At 45.7% G+C, this 20,320-nt stretch overlaps 1 protein-coding gene across 3 annotated transcripts in view; it reads right to left on the bottom strand.

Annotated features, from left to right (window-relative positions):
* Window positions 1-14,116, bottom strand: part of CDK8 (cyclin dependent kinase 8) — a 206,385-nt gene extending 192,269 nt beyond the window's left edge. Inside the window, exon 1 of one of the 3 annotated variants that reach the window (XM_048846242.2) lies at window positions 13,655-14,116. In XM_048846242.2, the coding sequence (XP_048702199.1) occupies window positions 13,655-13,782 (128 nt within the window). In that variant the 5' untranslated portion in view covers window positions 13,783-14,116. The remainder of the gene's footprint in view (window positions 1-13,654) is intronic. The other 2 variants (XM_048846234.2, XM_075127517.1) reach the window with 2 other exon arrangements.
* Window positions 14,117-20,320: the final 6,204 nt, after the last annotated feature.

Below are 20,320 nucleotides of genomic sequence, written 5' to 3'. Positions count from 1 at the left end.
CCCAGACGCCCAAGAACGCGGTGGGGGGCCACCGGCCAACCAGCCACTCCACCACAGAGGATTGCCCAAAAAACAGAAGGCTGGCATTCAATAAATTTTAAAGTTGTAAACTTTTAAAGTGCTGTGCTTAAAGTGCTGTGTGGCATTTTCCTTCCCTCCTCCACCACCCCTCCTGGGCTACCTTGGTAGTCATCCCCCTATTTGTGTGATGAATGAATAAAGAATGCATGAATGTGAAGCAACAATGACTTTATTGGCTCTGCAAGCAATGATTAAAGGGAGGAGGGGAAGGTGGTTAGCTTGCAGGGAAGTAGAGTGAACCAAGGGGCGGGGGGTTTCATCAAGGAGAAACAAACAGAACTTTCACACCGTAGCCTGGCCAGTCATGAAACTGGTTTTCAAAGCTTCTCTGATGCGTACCGCGCCCTCCTGTGCTCTTCTAACCGCCCTGGTGTCTGGCTGCACGTAACCAGCAGCCAGGCGATTTGCCTCAACCTCCCACCCCGCCATAAACATCTCCCCCTTACTCTCACAGATATTGTGGAGCACACAGCAAGCAGTAATAACCGTGGGAATATTGGTTTCGCTGAGGTCTAAGCGAGTCAGTAAACTGCGCCAGCGCGCCTTTAAACGTCCAAATGCACATTCTACCACCATTCTGCACTTGCTCAGCCTGTAGTTGAACAGCTCCTGACTACCGTCCAGGCTGCCTGTGTACGGCTTCATGAGCCATGGCATTAAGGGGTAGGCTGGGTCCCCAAGGATACATATAGGCATTTCAACATCCCCAACAGTTATTTTCTGGTCTGGGAATAAAGTCCCTTCCTGCAGCTTTTGAAACAGACCAGAGTTCCTGAAGACGCGAGCGTCATGTACCTTTCCCGGCCATCCCACGTTGATGTTGGTGAAACGTCCCTTGTGATCCACCAGAGCTTGCAGCACTATCGAAAAGTACCCCTTGTGGTTTATGTACTCGGCGGCTTGGTGCTCCGGTGCCAAGATAGGGATATGGGTTCCGTCTATGGCCCCACCACAGTTAGGGAATCCCATTGTAGCAAAGCCATCCACTATGACCTGCACATTTCCCAGGGTCACTACCCTTGATATCAGCAGATCTTTGATTGCGTGGGCTACTTGCATCACAGCAGCCCCCACAGTAGATTTGCCCACTCCAAATTGATTCCCAACTGACCGGTAGCTGTCTGGCGTTGCAAGCTTCCACAGGGCTATCGCCACTCGCTTCTCAACTGTGAGGGCTGCTCTCATCTTGGTATTCAGATGCTTCAGGGCAGGGGAAAGCAAGTCACAAAGTTCCATGAAAGTGCCCTTACGCATGCGAAAGTTTCGCAGCCACTGGGAATCGTCCCAGACCTGCAACACTATGCGGTCCCACGAGCCCAGAATCGGTGTTCTACCGCATGAACCTGCCCCATTAGCACCATTGGCAGGGCCCATGCTTTCAGAGAAATCTGTGTCCATGTCCTGATCACTCACGGGACCGCGCTGACGTCGCCTCCTCGCCCGGTATCGCTCTGCCAGGTTCTGGTGCTGCATATACTGCTGGATAATGCGTGTGGTGTTTAATGTGCTCCTAATTGCCAAAGTGAGCTGAGCGGCCTCCATGCTTGCCTTGGTATGGCGTCCGCACAGAAAAAAGGCGCGGAACGATTGTCTGCCGTTGTTCTGACGGAGGGAGGGGCGACTGACAACATGGCTTACAGGGTTGGCTTCAGGGAGCTAAAATCAACGAAGGGGGCGGCTTTACATCAAGGAGTATTTCAGGCAGGACTTCACGGAGGGTTCCAATAAGAAATGGTGTACCTAAGTTATTGTTCTTATTGGAACAAGGAGGTTAGTCTGGCCTCTGATTGATACATGGCTAGATTTACCTCGCTGCACCTTCTCTGTGAATGACTGCAGTGTGACCTAGAGGAATGAGTCCCCTAGACAGGGGAGGGGGAGAAGCAAATGAGTACAAAACAAATCTGGTCTATTTCTTGTTTTGATCTACTCCATCTATCTTTTACGTCTTTGGCTGGCAGCAGATGGTGCAGAAGGACTGCATGCCATCCACATCTCATGGCTGCTTGGCAGAAGATGGTGCAATACGACTGCTAGCCATCCTCATCTCTTGGCTGTCCGGCAGAAGATGGTACAGTGCTAGCAGTCGTAATCCGTATCGCCTGCCTGCTCACCATAAGACAGTTCAACAGGACTGACTGCACGACTAAAGAGAATGACCTGGTCAAGTCACTCCAAATTTAGTCTCTGCACCCATGTCTGCCCAGGCGCTCCTGGCCGACGTGGCCAGGAGCACCTCGGACATGACTATAACGGCTACCAGTCGTATTGCACCATCTGCTGCCAGAAGGCAATGGTTTGCTGCTACTGTGTAGCAATGCAGTACCGCGTCTGCCAGCACCCAGGAGACATACGGTGATGTTTACCTGAGCGGGCTCCATGCTTGCCATAGTATGGTGTCTGCACAGGTAACTCAAGAAAAAAGGCGCGAATCGATTGTCTGCCCTTGCTTTCACGGAGGGAGGGAGGGAACGGGGGCCTGACGATATGTACCCAGAACCACCCGCGACAATGTTTTAGCCCCATCAGGCATTGGGATCTCAAACCAGAATTCCAATGGGCAGCGGAGACTGCGGGAACTGTGGGATAGCTATCCACAGTGCAACGCTTCGGAAGTCGACGCTTGCCTCGGTACTGTGGAAGCACTCCGCCGAGTTAATGCACTTAATGCACTTGGAGCATCTTCTGGGGGGACACACACACTCGAATATATAAAACAGATTTCTAAAACACCGACTTCTATAAATTCGACCTAATTCCGTAGTGTAGACATACCCTAAGAAAGAATTGGAAAGAACACAAGAGGAAACCACTTTTTAATTTCAGTTGCTTTAGTATGGTTATGATAAAGGATCATTGTCAAGTGTATGATTTACAACTCTTAATCTGTGTTACGCTATCCCTAATTCTGACTCCATGAAATACTGATTAAAAAAAAAGTTGTTAAATTTTCTACTGGCATAAGCCAAATTTTAATAGAAAGATGGTCTCATGACACCTGCCTTCTCGTTTGCACTAATGCTACTGTGTAAGCTACTACAGCAATTGCTTACATGGAAGGAAGTTTAGTGTACTTTACGCCTCTTAATAAAATTAAGCAGCTAGCAACAAAAGCAGCTAATACCACATGACTAGCCAACTGTGCAGACCACCAGCAAGTGGCGGGGGGGGGGGGGGAGGTTGGCAGGGCTGGCAGATGCTCCCCACCCAGCTCCATGTGTCTCTGCAGCAACTAGGTGGCAGAGGAGCCAGGGGGTTCCTCATGCTGCTCCCACCACATGGACAGGTCACTGGCAGTAAAAAAAATTCACGGGCCCATGACCTATTCATGACTTTTACTAAAAATACCCCTGACTAAAACCGGGGGGAAGGGAACTCAGGGGGTGCCGCAGGTGCTGGGGAGGGGGAAGCAGGCGCTCGGGGGGCGAGTCGCAGCATGGGGGGACCGCTGCAGGTGCTAGGGAGGGGGGCAGGCTCCTTACCCAGCTCCTGGGAAGTGGCAGCCTCAGCTCCCCAGCTCCATGTGCTGCCTCAGCTGCACCCCAAGCCTCAGTTCTGCAGCTCCCATTGGCTGGGAACTTTGGCCATGTTGTCCTCTGAAAGAATTTTCTTTGAAATAACTGCACCAAAGATTTGTGCATCCCCTCTGTCAAATAGCTTGTTGAATAACTGATGTCTAGAGACTACAGAATACATGAGAACCTTCTCTATGCTATTATGTTTCTTTCCTAGGAATGATTTCTCCAGTGAGGAGGGACTGTCTTCTGCTTAAGGCATTAGGACTCAGGATACACAAATTCAATTCCCAGCTCTGTCAGAGACTTTGCTTGACCCTGCACATGTCACGACTCTCTGCACTTCAGTTCTCTCTGTGTAAAATGGGTATAATACCCCTAAGTGAAGGATAAAATTCATTAAATGTTTGAAGTGTTCAAGTACTAGGACAATCAGATGAAGCCTTATAAAGTATCTGACAGCTATTGAGAACATCAAAGTAAATTTTTAACTATTTAAGACCATTTTGTCCAACTAACATTAGCACTTTTTTTTCCCAAAAGGAGGAAACTGCTGCTAAAAAAATATTGCCAGCAATGGTTCATTTTCCTATTGTGCACTTGGCTCACATACAACCTTTCAAGAAAGCTACAAAAAACTGGTGCTAGTCAGACATTGCTAGAGTGCAAGATTATATGACTTAACGTGGTCTGGAAGTTTCTTTGCCTGGGGTTTGTACAAGTGAAGTCTCATCTTCTCCTATGCACAGAACTTAGAAGTTATACTTTGTATTGCTAATGTAATATCACCCACCTGAGTGCTGGCACATTAGCCTAATTCATATTTAGGCTTAGATGGTTTTCAAACGAGTTATTGACTCTCCAATATTTGCACTAGACAAGCTACTTGATACTCATGATCCTGCTTTCCAGTGCTCACCACAGTCTAATTTAGCGCTCTGATTCTGGAGCCAAGAATTTGGATGCTAACTTTGTTTTCCAAAGTACCATAAATATGTACTGCACTTTTGATTATACCAAATAGAAGGATTAGGGATGGCAAGACCTGAGCCTGCTAGAGTTGCAGCTAGTCTCTTACCTCATTTTTTAAGACCTCTGGTCTTTCCAGAAGATCTTCTCTACCTGGACAATTATCTATCTTTACATTTTATACTGCCACTCACTGCAGTAGCTAAGCAACTTCCACGTAAAATCAATAGCAACAGTCAAGGTCCCAATAGATTTCCTGGAGTCTTTATCATTTTACCCTTAAAAGGGAGAAGTATCTGTTTGGGGCAGGGCTGGTTTTTAACTTTTTAGCTGGGGGCGGGAGGGGTGAAGGTTGGTAGGGATTTATTGGGTAGAATGGAGCGTCAGTGTTGAGTGTCATTCTTATTGTAGAAAGTCCTTTTCAAAGAGATTTTGAAATATTTCCTGAAGATTCTCAGACACTGGATTCACCTGAACTGCTGTGGAAGTTTCTTCCGTAGCCACAGTTCCCTCACCTGAGAAAGTTTTATCCCCAGCTCTCAGGAGTTTTGTCCTGGTCTTTATAATTTGCATTATCCTAGAGGAGCACAGCTGTTGCAGAGGTTCATAAATCAAAATTCCATCCTTGATGTAGCTGGGGCTTGATCCATTAGTTGCTCTGACAACTAGAACCAAAGCCTTAAACTAGTAACAAAAGTTGACTGGGAGCCAGTAGAGGAATTTGAGCACAGGCCTCATATGCTCTCAGCAGCATAATCCATGTAGAAGGTGGGCATTTGCATCCTGTATCAGCTGAAGGCTGTGCTTCGTCCTTACATTTAGCTTCAGATACAGTAAATTTCCATAGGTGATGAATACTGAGGCTCGCTCCTCACTGGGAGGAAGGAGCGAGGTTTCCAAGCAACCTGGTTATAGAAAAAGGCTTTTTTTTTTTTTTTAAAATAGATATTGATGCTACCTGGTCACTCACACTTAGTGAGGAGTGTCAAACAGGATCTCAAGGCTTCACACCACTTTGACAATTGGGAGCTGTATGCCTTCAGTGGAAGTTGGAGACATCTTAGCTAGTTCGTCAAAGCATTTCCTCTTTCTAATCAGCATCACTTCAGTCTTGCCCAAATTCGGCTTGATTTCTTGTAAGCATTCTGACATTTTAATAGTGGCTGTGGTTGCATCAGTGGAGAATCATCAGCATACTGCTGGCAGCAGAGCTCGTGGAGTCTCACTATCTTTTGCAGTGGTCTCATATAGATATTGAAGAGAAATAGGGATAGTATGGATCCCTACAGGATCTCACAGATGAGAGCCTTCAGAAAGGAGCTATTACACATCACTACTTTGAGTTCTGCTGGAAATAGCCAATTGCATCCACTGTAGTACTGGGCCATCTACTCCTGCTAAATCATATAGGTGGGTTAACAGCATCTCATGGTCCACTGTGCCAAAATCTGCAGAGAAGTTTAAGCAATACAAGAATGGAGATCCTGCAAGCGTCCATGGTCATAAAGAGATCTTTTTCATGCCAATAGACCTGTCTCTGTGCTGTGCCCTGCCCCAAATGTGAGGCATCCAGGATGTCAGTTAATGTCACAACATATGCTGGAGTTTGGTGGTCGCTACCTTCTCTGCTGCTAAGCTGTAGAAGCACTAAACTGCTTAACCACGGTTACAGTTGTGCACTTTGGCCTTGACAAATCTCCACATCATTGTGCCCCACAAAGTTGTTTTATGTATGATCAGGATGATGATTAAAAAAATCTAATGAAACAAAAGCCAACGTTCAATGACTGCATCAGTTACAATATTCCCACCATCAGATCAACAAAACCCTGAATTATTAAATAAAAGTTTAGAGAGCAACCTTTAGCAGATTTTGAAGTATAAAGATCAAGAATACACCAAACCCCTGTTAATGAAACAGAATGCTCATTTATCACTTGACCTAGAATACCAGGCAGCAACAAGGGGATTGCTGACTTCCTTCTAGCAAACTTTGTCCATTATTTCCCACAGGAGAATCTGGTCACTGTGGTCCATGCATCTGTCATTTCCAGACTGGATTACTCAACTTAATGCATCTGAAACAAAGTAGAAATGGGTACTTGAGGCTCTTGTTGAACACATCGTCCCTGTATTCCTCTCTCTATGCTGGCTTCCATTACCAGATGGAGACCTTGATCATGAACTTCAAACCAGGAACAAGCTGCATCAACAGTCTCTCCACCTATACATGAGGCACTCATAAGGGAATGACAGGGTCATGTTTGTGTGTCCCCTGTCCCTTAAGGGCTGAAGGTCGTCTGAGGAGGTCAAAGGGAACAGTCCCAAAGAGTGGGGTGTGATTGCAGCAGCAGAGTTTGGGGTGTTCCAAAAGGACTCAACAGCAACAGGGACTGAAAAAGCTGTGTTTCTTCAATACCCAGTTTTATTAAACTCTAGTTTTTTTTAAAAAAACTCCCTAGTCCAGAAGTAACATTCAAATGTACAGCTGTACTCCTCTTGGACAACACACCAAAAAGGCCAAAATGAACCACATGAGGGACAAAGATACAAATTCTTGGTAAGGAAGCTAGGCTGTAGGCAAGTTTCTAGAGAAGATCAGACTAATCCAGAGTGAGTACCTTTCGACCCTCCTTGAGAAAACTCTAAACAGAATAAATGGGGTGAGAGAATGTGAGGAAGAAGAAATATGTATATCATGAGTACAGCCTCTTACTGGAGAGCAGACAGCTCCATGAAATGTACTAGGATCCTCATTATGCAAAGCTAGTTTAACTGGGAAGTGTTTAGCTATTATGGTAACAGAAATTACAGAAAAAACCAGGACAAATATTCTAATTTTAATTAGAAGCCATGTACATTTTACATATACAGCAGGCAAAGCAAGTGGAATTTGTAAATTCTATACTCTAGTTCACAGGAGTTAAATGCTGCAGGTTTACCTGCTGACTTTGTAACTTCCATGCATTGCTTGCAATTTGTAATTTGCAGAGTCTCAGCTGCTCCAGTTCAGCAATTTCAGATGCTGTATGTGATGCACTTAACTGAAATTTCAACCTCTTCTCTAGCATTTTGTCTAAGAATACTTGTTCATTGTCATTAACAATTATACTTCAAAATAAATCTTCACCTTCCCGGTACAGCTGAAAGACGAAGCTAAACCAATTCAGACTGGAAATAAGGAGCAAATTTGTGTCAGTGAGGGCAAGTAACCTTCTCTACACCATTCGTTTTTATCATGTCCCCTCATTCATCACTTTTCTAAGGTAAACAAATCTCAATCTTTTCACTCTTTTATACAAGAATTTTTTCCATGCCTTCCATCATTTAGTTGGGTGGATCCCCCTCTTAGGCTGGGGGGGGGATCCTTTAGCAGTGGGCGGGCTTCGCCAATAGGATCATTTAGTTGGGGATTGGTACTGCTTTGAGCAGGGGGTTGGACTAGATAACCTCCTAAGGTCCCTTCCAACCCCGATATTCTATGATTCCTGCTCTTCTCTGCACTCACTCTAGTTCCCCAATATCCTTTTTGAGATGGGATTGCTACTACTGCACACAGTATTACAAATGGAGGCCAAACCATTGATTTATACAAAGAATAAGAAAGCCTTCATATTATTCACCATCTCATTCCTTATGCAATTCCTACAGACCTTCATGAAGAAGTTTTGTATTGGATTTGATTGGGTGACAGGAAACAACTGGTAATATTTTCAAAGTTTGATATACCCAGATGAGATACTCTCTCTTCAACTTCAGTTAACACTCCTAAGATAAACGACACCTAATACACATTGGAAGTTACACCTGCTGAAACGTTATTACAAAACAACAGCAAAAATTTTGCTATGCTGCCTCCATTGAGGAAAAGAAAAAAGAAAAAAAAAAGTGGCACTGCAAGTCTGAATTAGAACAATGATGAAGAAAATGTTAGCTAGCTTAACTCCACTCACCACATATATATCTCTTCCCCAAAAAGAGAGGAATAAAGAAAACAGTTAATAAAAACACCAGATTTTGCTATATTTCAAGATTGCCCTCAATGGATTTCATTGTTGTTACACTTAAATAGGTAATTACTACATGTCACCTACTGGCTATACTTCATAATTTTCTATTCTTACCCTAATCAAACAAATTTTCTCTTTGTAAATTGACTATTTAGAAACATTTTCATTAAGTGCTACATAAATATAATTGTGCCTTGCCACACAGAATAGGCTTTCAGAAATTGTCAGGGTCCTGAGAGAGACATACATAAACCTGAGAAAAAGGAGGGGGAGAACTGAGTTTAATTCAAGCAGGCAGAATTCCAGCAGCAGAGTTTATTGCTCTAAATGCAGCATGTATGATTTTTCTGCCTTGTAGGCATATGAGTTCATTTGGGGCAAGTAGCTCATGACCCTCAGAGTCTGAGTGGCTGAACTGTAGGAGCTAAGGGGAGATACAGAGATGAGACTTTCAATGAAACAGTAGAGAGGTCCCACTCTCAATCTGACAGCGTCTGTTGTTAAGGAGGATGAAAGCCTCAAGGAAGGAGAATATCTTGAAACCCTCCATCCAGATGATGTCACGGTATCCTCTCACACTGAGGATACCTCTCCGAGGGAGGGAACCCCAGTTATTAGGAATAGACAGGCACTAGTAATGGGGGATTTGATCATCAGAAATATAGATAGTTGGGTTTGTGATGACCAGGAGAACTGCATGGTGAATTGCCTACCAGGTGCAAAGGTTGTGGACCTCCTGAAACATCTAGACAGATATGCAGTGCTGGGGAGGATTGGTGGTCATGGTAAACATAGGTTACAGTGACATGGAGAAAGACAGAAGAGAAGTCCCGGAGACCAAAGTCAGGCTGTTAGGAAAGGGCTTAAGGTGCAGGACCTCCATGGTAGCATTCTCTGAAATGCTTCCAGTTACACGCACAGGGCCACATACCCTACAGTTCTGCCCGTCTCTAAATGTGTGGAAGAGATGATGGTCTTTGGAGGAGGGATTTAGGTTTATTAGGAACTGGGGACACTTTTGGAAAAGGAGGAGCCTGCATAGCTTCCTAACAAAACCAAGAAATCATGGCCTAATAGCTATAATCAATGCTCTATGTACTTCATACCAGATTATACCTAATTTATGCAGTTTAAAATGTTGGTGCCTTGAAGTTTGCTCCCCAATTTAGCAATCAAATGCCCCCATGCCTCCCATTCCAATACGTGTAATTTAAACAGTTACAAATGAACATGCTATTTTGATATTTCTTTTAATGTCTGAGCAGAGAAACAATTAATGTTTACATTTGAATTGCCATCATTGGATTTCATAGTTAACAAAAACATAATTGGGACAGTTCACACTTGCCTTGCAACTGTTTGTAGTTCTTCCAAAATTCAGGGAGACAACTCTGTTTTGGTTTATGTTCAGAAGATGCCTTGCAGCCATGAAGGCTGCAAACTTATTTTTTAAACATGAAAATTTAAGTTCTGAGTACAATTTTGCAGCAGGCAATGAATTCCACAGCATATTTGTAAAATACCTGGAACTCTGGCTGTACCACCATAGACTGTTATTGGGATGATCTCAAACTAGTCAGGTTCAGGTTGTGTCAGTACTTATGTAAGAAACCTCCATGAAATTAGATGCTGGTGATTCAGTAAATGATAATCTCTTGACTGACTCAGTCCTGAACAAAAGTCCTCACATATTGTGCCAGAGGGCACAGCACAGCTAGAGTAGCTGTCTGTGGGATGTGGCATAAAACCTAACATGACCTCATCAAGTTACTAGAGAGCCCATGACACTTTTCAGAGAGTACAGAAGTTCAGCATTTGGTCAGGACACCAAGATTATTACATTCTGCCTACTTAAAAATATTCCCTTGATCCAGAACCTAGATCCAACTAGATTTTTATTTTATAATTCCTTTCCTATGGTTGTGAAATAATGCTGCTTAAACTGGTATATTTTCACCTCAGAGGTGACTGTGAAAGCCATCAGTGAGAATGACTGGTGAAGCAACTGTCATAGCATTTTAGAAGAAAGGTGCCCTAAATATAACAGATCGTTTTTGCTACTACTAGACTGATGTCAAAAAATCCAGCCACAGCCTTCAAATGTATAGTAGCATATGTTGGTTTATTAAAATTAGTTCTGTTGAATGTGTTCATGCTGTTTTTATAACGTAATTTCTCATGAAAATACTGGGCATCCACATGCAGGGAACTTAAACATATATATATATATATAAATAAATCAGTTCCCAAAGATTTAGTTTTCTTAGTTTCAGAAAATGCCCAGAATACTGAGATTCTTACAATTGCACATTTATGCCTGTAAAACAATGTTCCTTTTATTAAGTTAATACAACAAAAAGTCATGTTTCATATTTAAATTAATCCCTGCCTCTCCCAAATCCCAGCAAAAGAGTTAGATTTTTTTTTAAGCACACATTCAAGTAGAACACTGATTACATATTGGTTTGAATATTTATAATTTACCATGTGATAGGCAACTAAAGCAAATCAATGAGCTACTTCAAAGGCTTTTTTTTTTTTTGAGGGAGAAGGGAGGAAAAAGGAAAAAAGGCAGCAATAGAACAAGCTAGAAAAATGTATAAAGCAATACATCAAATACCTTGATATTTTTCTTCTGAGGACTGGGAATTTCAAAGTGTATACAAGTATAAACAGTCATGAATAAAATCCTGTTTTAAAGACCATGTTTGCATAAAATTAGCTCGACTTTTTTTTTTAAAATGCACATTTATTCTGAGTCATATGTCAGGAAAAATGTAATTAGACAAACAATAATGCAGCCAGCAGTAACTCCAGACAGTAATCTCTTAAATGTCACTGACTGATGATTCTGCTGAAAAAACTACTTTTAAAACATGTATCACAAGTAGTATCAAATTTTAAATTTCCTATCACTGCAGAGGTCCAATATGCTTAAAGACTACAAAAAAAAATTCCAAAGTAGACACAGAAGCTAGTTACAATTACCCTTCAACACCTGAGGCTCTGTGCTTGAGGATACAGACTGGCATTCCTTTTGAAAAAATCAATGAAAAAAACCACACATCAACTTCAGAAATGTTTGCTAAACAGTACATATCCAAAACAGGGGAACAGCGCTTCACTAAAACTTTGTTAAATAATTTTCACCTATATTTCCACTACAACTGTCAAGATTTTGCATTGTTTCCAAAACAGATACCGTAATGATTATGCCAAGGTCATTATAAGCATGCTTAAAATTCTCTTTAAAATTTAAATATTAAAGTGTGAAAAGTTTCCCTTACGTAAAAGTTCTCTGTGTAATAATGACATTAGCGTTCAGATAAGGATACAAGTATATAAAACCAAGCCTAATAAATTTTCACCCATAACTGGCAAGCAAGTGTTTTTATAAGTCAGTTTATTGAATATAAAAACATTGCCACTTTAAATGGTTAAAATGCACCATCATAACATTCATGGGAAAATTACCAGTGACAGACTAATAAAGTTATCCCAAGGGGGTAGAGGGAGGGAAAGAGAAAATCGGAGACGAGAATTAAGATAAAGGGAACAACCCAAACATTGCTAAAATTAAGGGGAACAGTGAGAATACTGAGCTCTGCATTTCCTATATCTCCTGCTCCCCACTTCCTACTGCTGTGCTATTGAAAAAGTGATGCTTTGCTATGGATTAATAAAACTAAATGACAGTTTGCCATATGTATTCTTTCAACAATTTTTACAGATCACTCCATTTTCCTGTACCTCCATCTCCCAAAAACTGTACTATGAATCGGCCATAAAAATAGATCATCTTCAAAAATGCTTTAAAACCCTTCAAGGACTAAGATTTCAATCATAGGAGCAACCAGCAAGAACACTCAAAATGGTGACTAGCAATAATAAATCAGACACAAACCCACCATGAAAATTAAATCCAATCTCGCAAAAGAGATGGTGGCAGACAGGCTTTTCTAACATACAGCCATTTACCCAGAAGTAAAAACTTGAAAGTTATATGGATTATTTTTCAACCAAAGAAAATTTTCCACTCAAATGCTGCCAGTACTAATATAAGACACCAGCATTAAGGTTTGGAGAAAGTGTATTTTCATCTGTGACTGTTCCTAACAATGACAGGTGGAGACAAACAGAGTAAAGAACAAGGAGATAGTTACGGCTAAAGGAAAGAGATACAGCCACAGAGCGAGGGGAAACAATATTAAGGGTGCAAGGCAGAGATAGGGCACACAAACAGAGGGCCATTGGGATCTGGCAGTCATGGGGGTGGGAGAAAATATGAGGGGGACAGTAAAGCAGCATTGGGTAGAGGCAGTGGAGGAAAGGGTATAGAGGAGCAAGATGTGATGGGGGTATGCAAGGGCACAGCTCAGGGAGCTGGACTGGGATCCAATGAACTGGGGGCAGAAAGGCAACGTGGGACTGGGACAGGACACAGACACATGGGGGGGGCGGCAGCAATGAAACAGGGCACAGACATAGCCAGGGGGAGGTGATGAGTGGGGGGGAAATGAGGTAGCCAGTACAGGGACAGGGCACAGACACTGGGGACGTGACAGGGGACAATGAGGCAGGATACAGACACATAAGAGGACAAGGGGGCCAATGAGGCAGGAAGAACGGGGGCAGGCTGCAGGCACACGGGAAGTGGCTGGGAATAACACAGCAGCAGAGATGGGGCAGAGCGCACATGCAGGGTGGTGGGGATAATACGGCAGCAGAGACGGGGCAGGGCACAGACACAGGGGAGGTGGCAGCGGGGGGATAAGCTGGCAGCAGGGACGGGACAGGGCACAGATAATGTGGCGGGGGTCAATGAGGCAGCAGGAACGGGGCAGGGCGCAGACGGGGAGGTAATGCGGCAGCACGAACGGGGCAGGGCGGGGGTAACACGGCAGCAGGGACTGGACAGGGCGCAGACACAGGGCAAAAGGCCGGGAGTTAATGAGGCAGCAGGTTCCGGGGAAGGAAGGCAGGCCAGCAAGAGGCGGGCGAGGGGTGGCACGCACGGCCCGGGGATGACACGAACCACGGGGCCGGGGCAGACCCATGGGGAGCCCCCTCCTCACTCACCCGTCTTTCCGCTTGGCTTTGTAGACGTGCCCGTAGGTGCCTCTCCCCACCTTGCAGCCCTCGTACTCGAACAGGTCCTCCACCCGCTCCCGCTCCCCGGTCAGCTTCACCTTGAAGTCATAGTCCATCTTCAGCGCCCGCCGCCGGGACCCGCCGCCTCCGGCCGCCTCACAGCCCGCCGCGCCGCCGGACACCGCAGGGACCAGGGAGGAGGAGGCCCCGCGCCAGCGATACGGACCATCCAGGGGGAAGCCGGCGGGCGTGAGGGCTGCTCCCTCCACTCTCTCGCCCCGTCTCCTGCCGCTCCCTCCCCGCCTCAGCCAGGCAACGGCACAACAGCCGGTATTTTCACCCGGAATACGGCAGCCCCGCTTCACCGCACTGTTGAAAAAGCGTCGCAAGCCGCTCTCACAGCGACACCTCCCCAGCAGCAGCGACTAACGCACCACGTGGAATCTAGCCGGCTGAGAGCGCCCACTCCAGCTCCGGGGCCGGCATGCATTGCGCCAGCGGGTGGCGGAGGAGGGGGGTTTGCATGCTGGGAGTTGTAGTACAGACTGGGTTAAAGGCCCCTCTTTGCATGCTGGGCGTTGTAGTCTGGGGTGAGCTAATGTTAGAGCGTTGCAGGCTGGGATTTGTAGTCTGGGGGGTGTATTATACCAGGCGATGTAACTGAAGTGGGGAAGAGCGAGGGCAGAGCAATGTGCAGTGCTGGGGGTTTATTTTGGAGAATGGTCACAGTGGAGTGCTGCCTGCTAGGGCTGTAGTTTGGAAGAGCACTGGTGAGGCCACAGCTGGAGTATTGTGTCCAGGTTTGGGCCCCCCACTACAGAAGGGGTGTAGACAAATTGGAGAGTCCAGCAGAGGGCAACAAAAATTATCAGAGGGCTGGGGCACATGACTTATGAGGAGAGGCTGAGGGAACTAGGCTTGTTAAGTCTGCAGAAGAGTGAGGGGGGATTTGATAGCAGCCTTCAACTATCTGAAGGGGGGTTCCAAAGAGGATGGAACTTGGCTGTTCTCAGTGGTGGCAGATGGCAAAACAAGGAGCAATGGTCTCAAGTTGCAGTGGGGGAGGTCTAGATTGGATATTAGGAAACTCTATTTCACTAGGAGGGTGGTGAAGCACTAGAATTGGTTACCTCAAGAGGTGGTGGAATCGCCATCCTTAGAGGTTTTTAAGGCCCAGTGTGATAAAGCCCTGGTTAGGATGATTTAGTTGGTGTTGGTCCTGCTTTGAGCAGGGGGTTGGACTAGATGACCTCCTGAGGTCTCATCCCACCCTGATCTTCTATGATTCTAAGGGTGGGGGTGTGTGCAGTGGGGTGCTGTACACTGGTGACTGTAGTTTGAAGAGTGGTGTCAAGGTGGGGCACTGCATGCTGGGGGGCAGGGACTGTAGTTTACAGGGGGAGAGGAGTTATGGTTGGTTGTGCATACCAGGGGCTGTAGTTTGGAAGGCAGGTCACAGTGAGGCGCTGCACACTTAGTTTACAGCCTTAAGGGACAAACTCCAAGCGTCTCAGACATGTAGGCAGTGCGCCAAAGTCTTGAGAGTGAAATCAAGCAGTGGAGTATAGGGGTCATAGGCAGCAGGTCCTTGCTAGCCTGGCTGCCTGTTGTGACTCACTTGAGCTCACTGCCTGTGGAGCGGCATGTGGGGCACAGAACACTCCTCTAGCAGAGCCAAGGCCAGTGGAGAGGGGGCTGGGCAGTGATGCACACCCTATTTTTACTGTGAGCTGTGGTCTGCAAGGCAGAGTCTATGGGGGCCTCACATATGGGGAACGTGGTCTGCAGATTCAGGTTTGTGGATACTCTGGGATTTGGTGTGTGGGGTCCTTTTTATGGTAGGATAAAAGTTTTTTTTTATTTTGTGTCTACCACTTCTGTTTTTGTCTTCTCTCCTCCCTGCTGTCATTCATACATGGATTCAGCAAAGTATTAAACACAATGCTTAATTGTTTGCTTAATTTAGGGCTTCATACCTCTTCTCCTCCTACTCCCATCCTTTGCCATTCTTCATAGCCTTCTTGCCATGATCTTTTTACTCCAGGTTGTGCTGTGTTTTTCGATCCCCACATTCCTTTTGTAAGCCTCTTCCTATTACCTTGCTTGAAAGGCCAACTCTTCTAAATAAAGCCAGTTATCAACTAGAAGTGACTAATCTTAGCATTGATCATGGAATTAAGTGGATCAGTGGAGATGGGTACTAAAGTGAACAGTTTCTGTTCTGAGAACAGAGCAGGGAAGTCACAGGGAATCATCATTAACAGCTTCTGAATGTAGGGAATTGTATTTACAAGCAAAAGTCCTGAAGCATACAAGCCTGGCTGAGCTCTAGCAGCCTGCACATGCTAACTGTTGGAGTAAGACACTAAACAAAGTAGTAGCAGTACTGGACACCCATTTTGAAAGACAGTAGGATGTTAAATGTGCTTAAGTATAGAGCAAATAACTCATTGGACAACTAACCACGCCTCAACCTTTAGCTTTATAGGAGTTATTGCCTCTATATTTTGCAGTCATTACAGATGGAGAAAAGAAAAGAGGAGGAACACAGTTTTAGACTCAACATATATCAAATGGAGACTTAACTCCCCACAGTCCAAAAATATGAGACAATTCAGGCTACATCTATACTACAGCTGGGATTGATGCTCTGAGATCGATCTACCATTGGTTGATTTAGTGGGTCCGGTGAAGACCTGCAAAATTGACAGCAGATCGCTCTCCAGTTGACCCCTGTACTCTACCCCCAATAAGAAGAGTAAGGTAAGATGACGGGAGAGTTTCCCCCATAGATGCTGCGGTAACTTGACCTAAGGTACGTCCACTCCAGCTATATTATTCATGTCGCTGGAGTTGCCTAGCATAAGTCAACTTACTGCGGTAGTGTAGACATAGCGTAAGTCAGAAGTACTGAAGCAGGAAGCAACTGCAGTGCCACACTTGGCAAGAAGAGGTGTGATAAGGCAGGTACACCCTGTGACATTACTTCAAAAAAAGCACCACTTCTCAGACTAAGGCAGAGGTGGGCAAACTACGGCTGGCAGGCCAGATCCAGCCCACCAGCTATTTTAAGCTGGCCCTTGAGCTCCCACTAGGGAGCGGGGTGTGGGGCTTGTCCTGCTCTGGCACTCCAGGGTCGGGGGCTGCTCCAGACGGCTTCTGGAAGCAGCAGCATTGCCCCACCGTGGCTCCTATGTGTAGGGACCGCCAGGGGGCTCCACTCTGCATGCTGCCCCTGCCCCAAGTGCCACCCCTGCAACTCCCATTGGCCAGGAACTGCGGCCAATGGGAGCTGCAGGGGAGGTGCCTGTGGATGGGGCAGTGCACAGAGCTACCTGGCCGCAGCTTCATGTAGGAGCTGGAGTGGGGACATACCTCAAGCAGCTCCCAGAAGCAGTGGCCAAGTGCCCCCCGGAGCCTGCATCCGAGCCTCTCCCTACACTCCAACCCCCTGCCCTGATCCCCCTTCTGCCCTCCAAACCCCTTGGTCCCAGCCCAGAGCACCCTCCTACACTCTAACTCATCGCCAGACCCTGTACCCCCAGCCAGAGTCCTCACCTCCCCTGCACCCTACTCCCCCACCCAAGCCTGAAGCCCCCTCCCACACCCTGAACTCCTCATATCTGGCCCCACCCTGGAGCCCCCACCCCCTCCTGCACTCCAACCCTAATTAGGTGAGCATTCGTGACCTGCCATAGGATTTCTCTTCCTAGACATAGCCTTCATGCAAAAAAGTTGCCCACTCCTGAAGAAAACCAGATTGAGGTTTTTTGATTCTTGTCATCTTCATCAGCTGCTCCACATTAAGTATAGGGTTGACAACTTTCTACTCATGCAAAACCAAACACCCTTGCCCTACCCATGCCCCACTCCTTCTGAGGCCCCACCCATGCCCCATTCCATTCCCCCCTCCCTCTGTTGCTCGCTCTCCCCACTCTCACTTGCTCATTTTCACCAGGCTGTCTCAGGGGGCTGGGGTATGGGAGTGGGTGATGGTTCTGACTGGGGGTGCAGGCTCCAGGGTGGGGCCAGAAATAAGAGGTTTGGGGTGCAGGAGGGTTCTCTGGGCTGGGACCAAGGGGTTCAGAGGGCAGGAGGGGGATCAGGGATGCAGGCTCCAGGTGGCGCTTACTTCAAGCAGTGGCATGTCCCCCCTCCAGCTCCTACATGGAGGCGTGGCCAGGCAGCTCTGTGCGCTACCCCATCTGCGGGCACTGCCCCCATGGCACCACCAACTGGCCAGTCAATGGCCCAGTCAGTGGTGCTGACTGGAGCCACCAGGATCCCTTTTTGTTCTGGCAGCTGCCTCCATCAGTACTGGTCTGGTTTCAGTGGCTTTCTTGGTACAGACATTAGGATGGAAGACAAACACATTCTAAAGAAGGAATGCTTTCAGAGTAACAGCCATGTTAGTCTGTATTCACAAAAAGAAAAGGAGTACTTGTGGCACCTTAGAGACTAACCAATTTATCTGAGCATAAGCTTTCATGAGCTCACTTCATCGGATGCATACTGTGGAAACTGCAGAAGACATTATATACACAGAGACCATGAAACAATACCTCCTCCCACCCGACTCTCCTGCTGGTAATCGCTTATCTAAAGTGATCACTCTCCTTACAATGTGTATGATAATCAAGGTGGGCCATTTCCAGCACAAATCCAGGTTTTCTCACCCCCCCTCCCCACACACACACACAAACTCACTCTCCTGCTGGCAATAGCTCATCCAAACTGACCACTCTCCTTACAATGTGTATGATAATCAAGGTGGGCCATTTCCAGCATAAATCCAAGTTTAACCAGAACGTCTGAGGGGGTGGGGGGTAGGAAAAACAAGGGGAAATAGACTACCTTGCATAATGACTTTTTTGTTGTTGTAAGATAGTGACCTTCATGTCTGTAATTGCGTGACCAGAGAGATTGAAGTGTTCTCCGACTGGTTTTTGAACGTTATAATTCTTGACATCTGATTTGTGTCCATTTATTCTTTTACGTAGAGACTGTCCAGTTTGACCAATGTACATGGCAGAGGGGCATTGCTGGCACATGACGGCATATATCACATTAGTGGATGTGCAGGTGAACGAGCCTCTGATAGTGTGGTTGATGTTATTAGGCCCTGTGATGGTGTCCCCTGAATAGATATGTGGGCACAGTTGGCAACGGGCTTTGTTGCAAGGATAAGTTCCTGGGTTAGTGGTTCTGTTGTGTGGTATGTGATTGTTGGTGAGTATTTGCTTCAGGTTGGGGGGCTGTCTGTAGGCAAGGACTGGCCTGTCTCCCAAGATTTGTGAGAGTGTTGGGTCATCCTTCAGGATAGGTTGTAGATCTTTAATAATGCGTTGGAGGGGTTTTAGTTGGGGGCTGAAGGTGACGGCTAGTGGCGTTCTGTTATTTTCTTTGTTAGGCCTGTCCTGTAGTAGGTGACTTCTGGGAACTCTTCTGGCTCTATCAATCTGTTTATTCACTTCCGCAGGTGGGTATTGTAGTTGTAAGAATGCTTGATAGAGATCTTGTAGGTGTTTGTCTCTGTCTGAGGGGTTGGAGCAAATGTGGTTGTATCGCAGAGCTTGGCTGTAGACGATGGATCGTGTGGTGTGGTCAGGGTCGTGTGGTGTGGTCAGGGTGAAAGCTGGAGGCATGTAGGTAGGAATAGCGGTCAGTAGGTTTCCGGTATAGGGCGGTGTTTATGTGACCATAGTTTATTAGCACTGTAGTGTCCAGGAAGTGGATCTCTTGTGTGGACTGGACCAGGCTGAGGTTGATGGTGGGATGGAAATTTTTGAAATCATGGTGGAATTCCTCAAGGGCTTCTTTTCCATGGGTCCAGATGATGAAGATGTCATCAATATAGCGCAAGTAGAGTAGGGGCGTTAGGGGAGGAGAGCTGAGGAAGCGTTGTTCTAAATCAGCCATAAAAATGTTGGCATACTGTGGGGCCATGTGGGTACCCATAGCAGTGCCGCTGATCTGAAGGTATACATTGTCCCCAAATGTAAAAGAAGGAATGTTGTTATTGGTCTGGTGATCATGTAGTCACCAAAAGCTTTAGTGGCATGATACAATCACCAGTGATTGACAAACTGAATATCCAGCCAGACCACCTCAATGCCCTAGCTAGAGATTGAGTAACACCCAGATCAATCTATAGGAAGGCTAAATCACTTTGGGATTACCATGACGATAAGTCACAAAAAATCAATTCTAAAGGGTGCCTATGGCTGCAGGACAATTTTTCCTGTGAAAACTGGTAGTGTGTTATTGAAAAAAGTCCTTTTTGGGGGCAGAAAGCTAAAAATAAAGATCTTCTTATTACCCCTCAAATACATTATGTCTATTGACTGAAGATAGATTTTGCTGTATTTGTAATATAAAATAAATAATAAATACTCTATGCTAGAGTAAATTTTTGAATAACTTTGGTGGGCATGGGGTGAAATCAAGATCTGGCTTACAGTTAGTGTCTAGCTACAGTTACTACAGCAACTCCATAATTATCTGAGTTTTGCTGCCCTCTATAGACTACTTATTTTTCCAAGTGCAGTAGAACCCTTATTTTACAAAACAAGGGATTGAGAAGTTCATAAAATTGAACATCTCAAAATTACAATAGGCATGGTATATAAATTGTAGTATGCTGCTCTCCATCAC

The sequence above is a fragment of the Caretta caretta genome, chromosome 1, assembly GCF_965140235.1.
Source record: "Caretta caretta isolate rCarCar2 chromosome 1, rCarCar1.hap1, whole genome shotgun sequence".
Lineage (NCBI taxonomy): Eukaryota > Metazoa > Chordata > Testudines > Cheloniidae > Caretta > Caretta caretta.
This window is presented reverse-complemented; position numbering and strand designations above follow the sequence as displayed.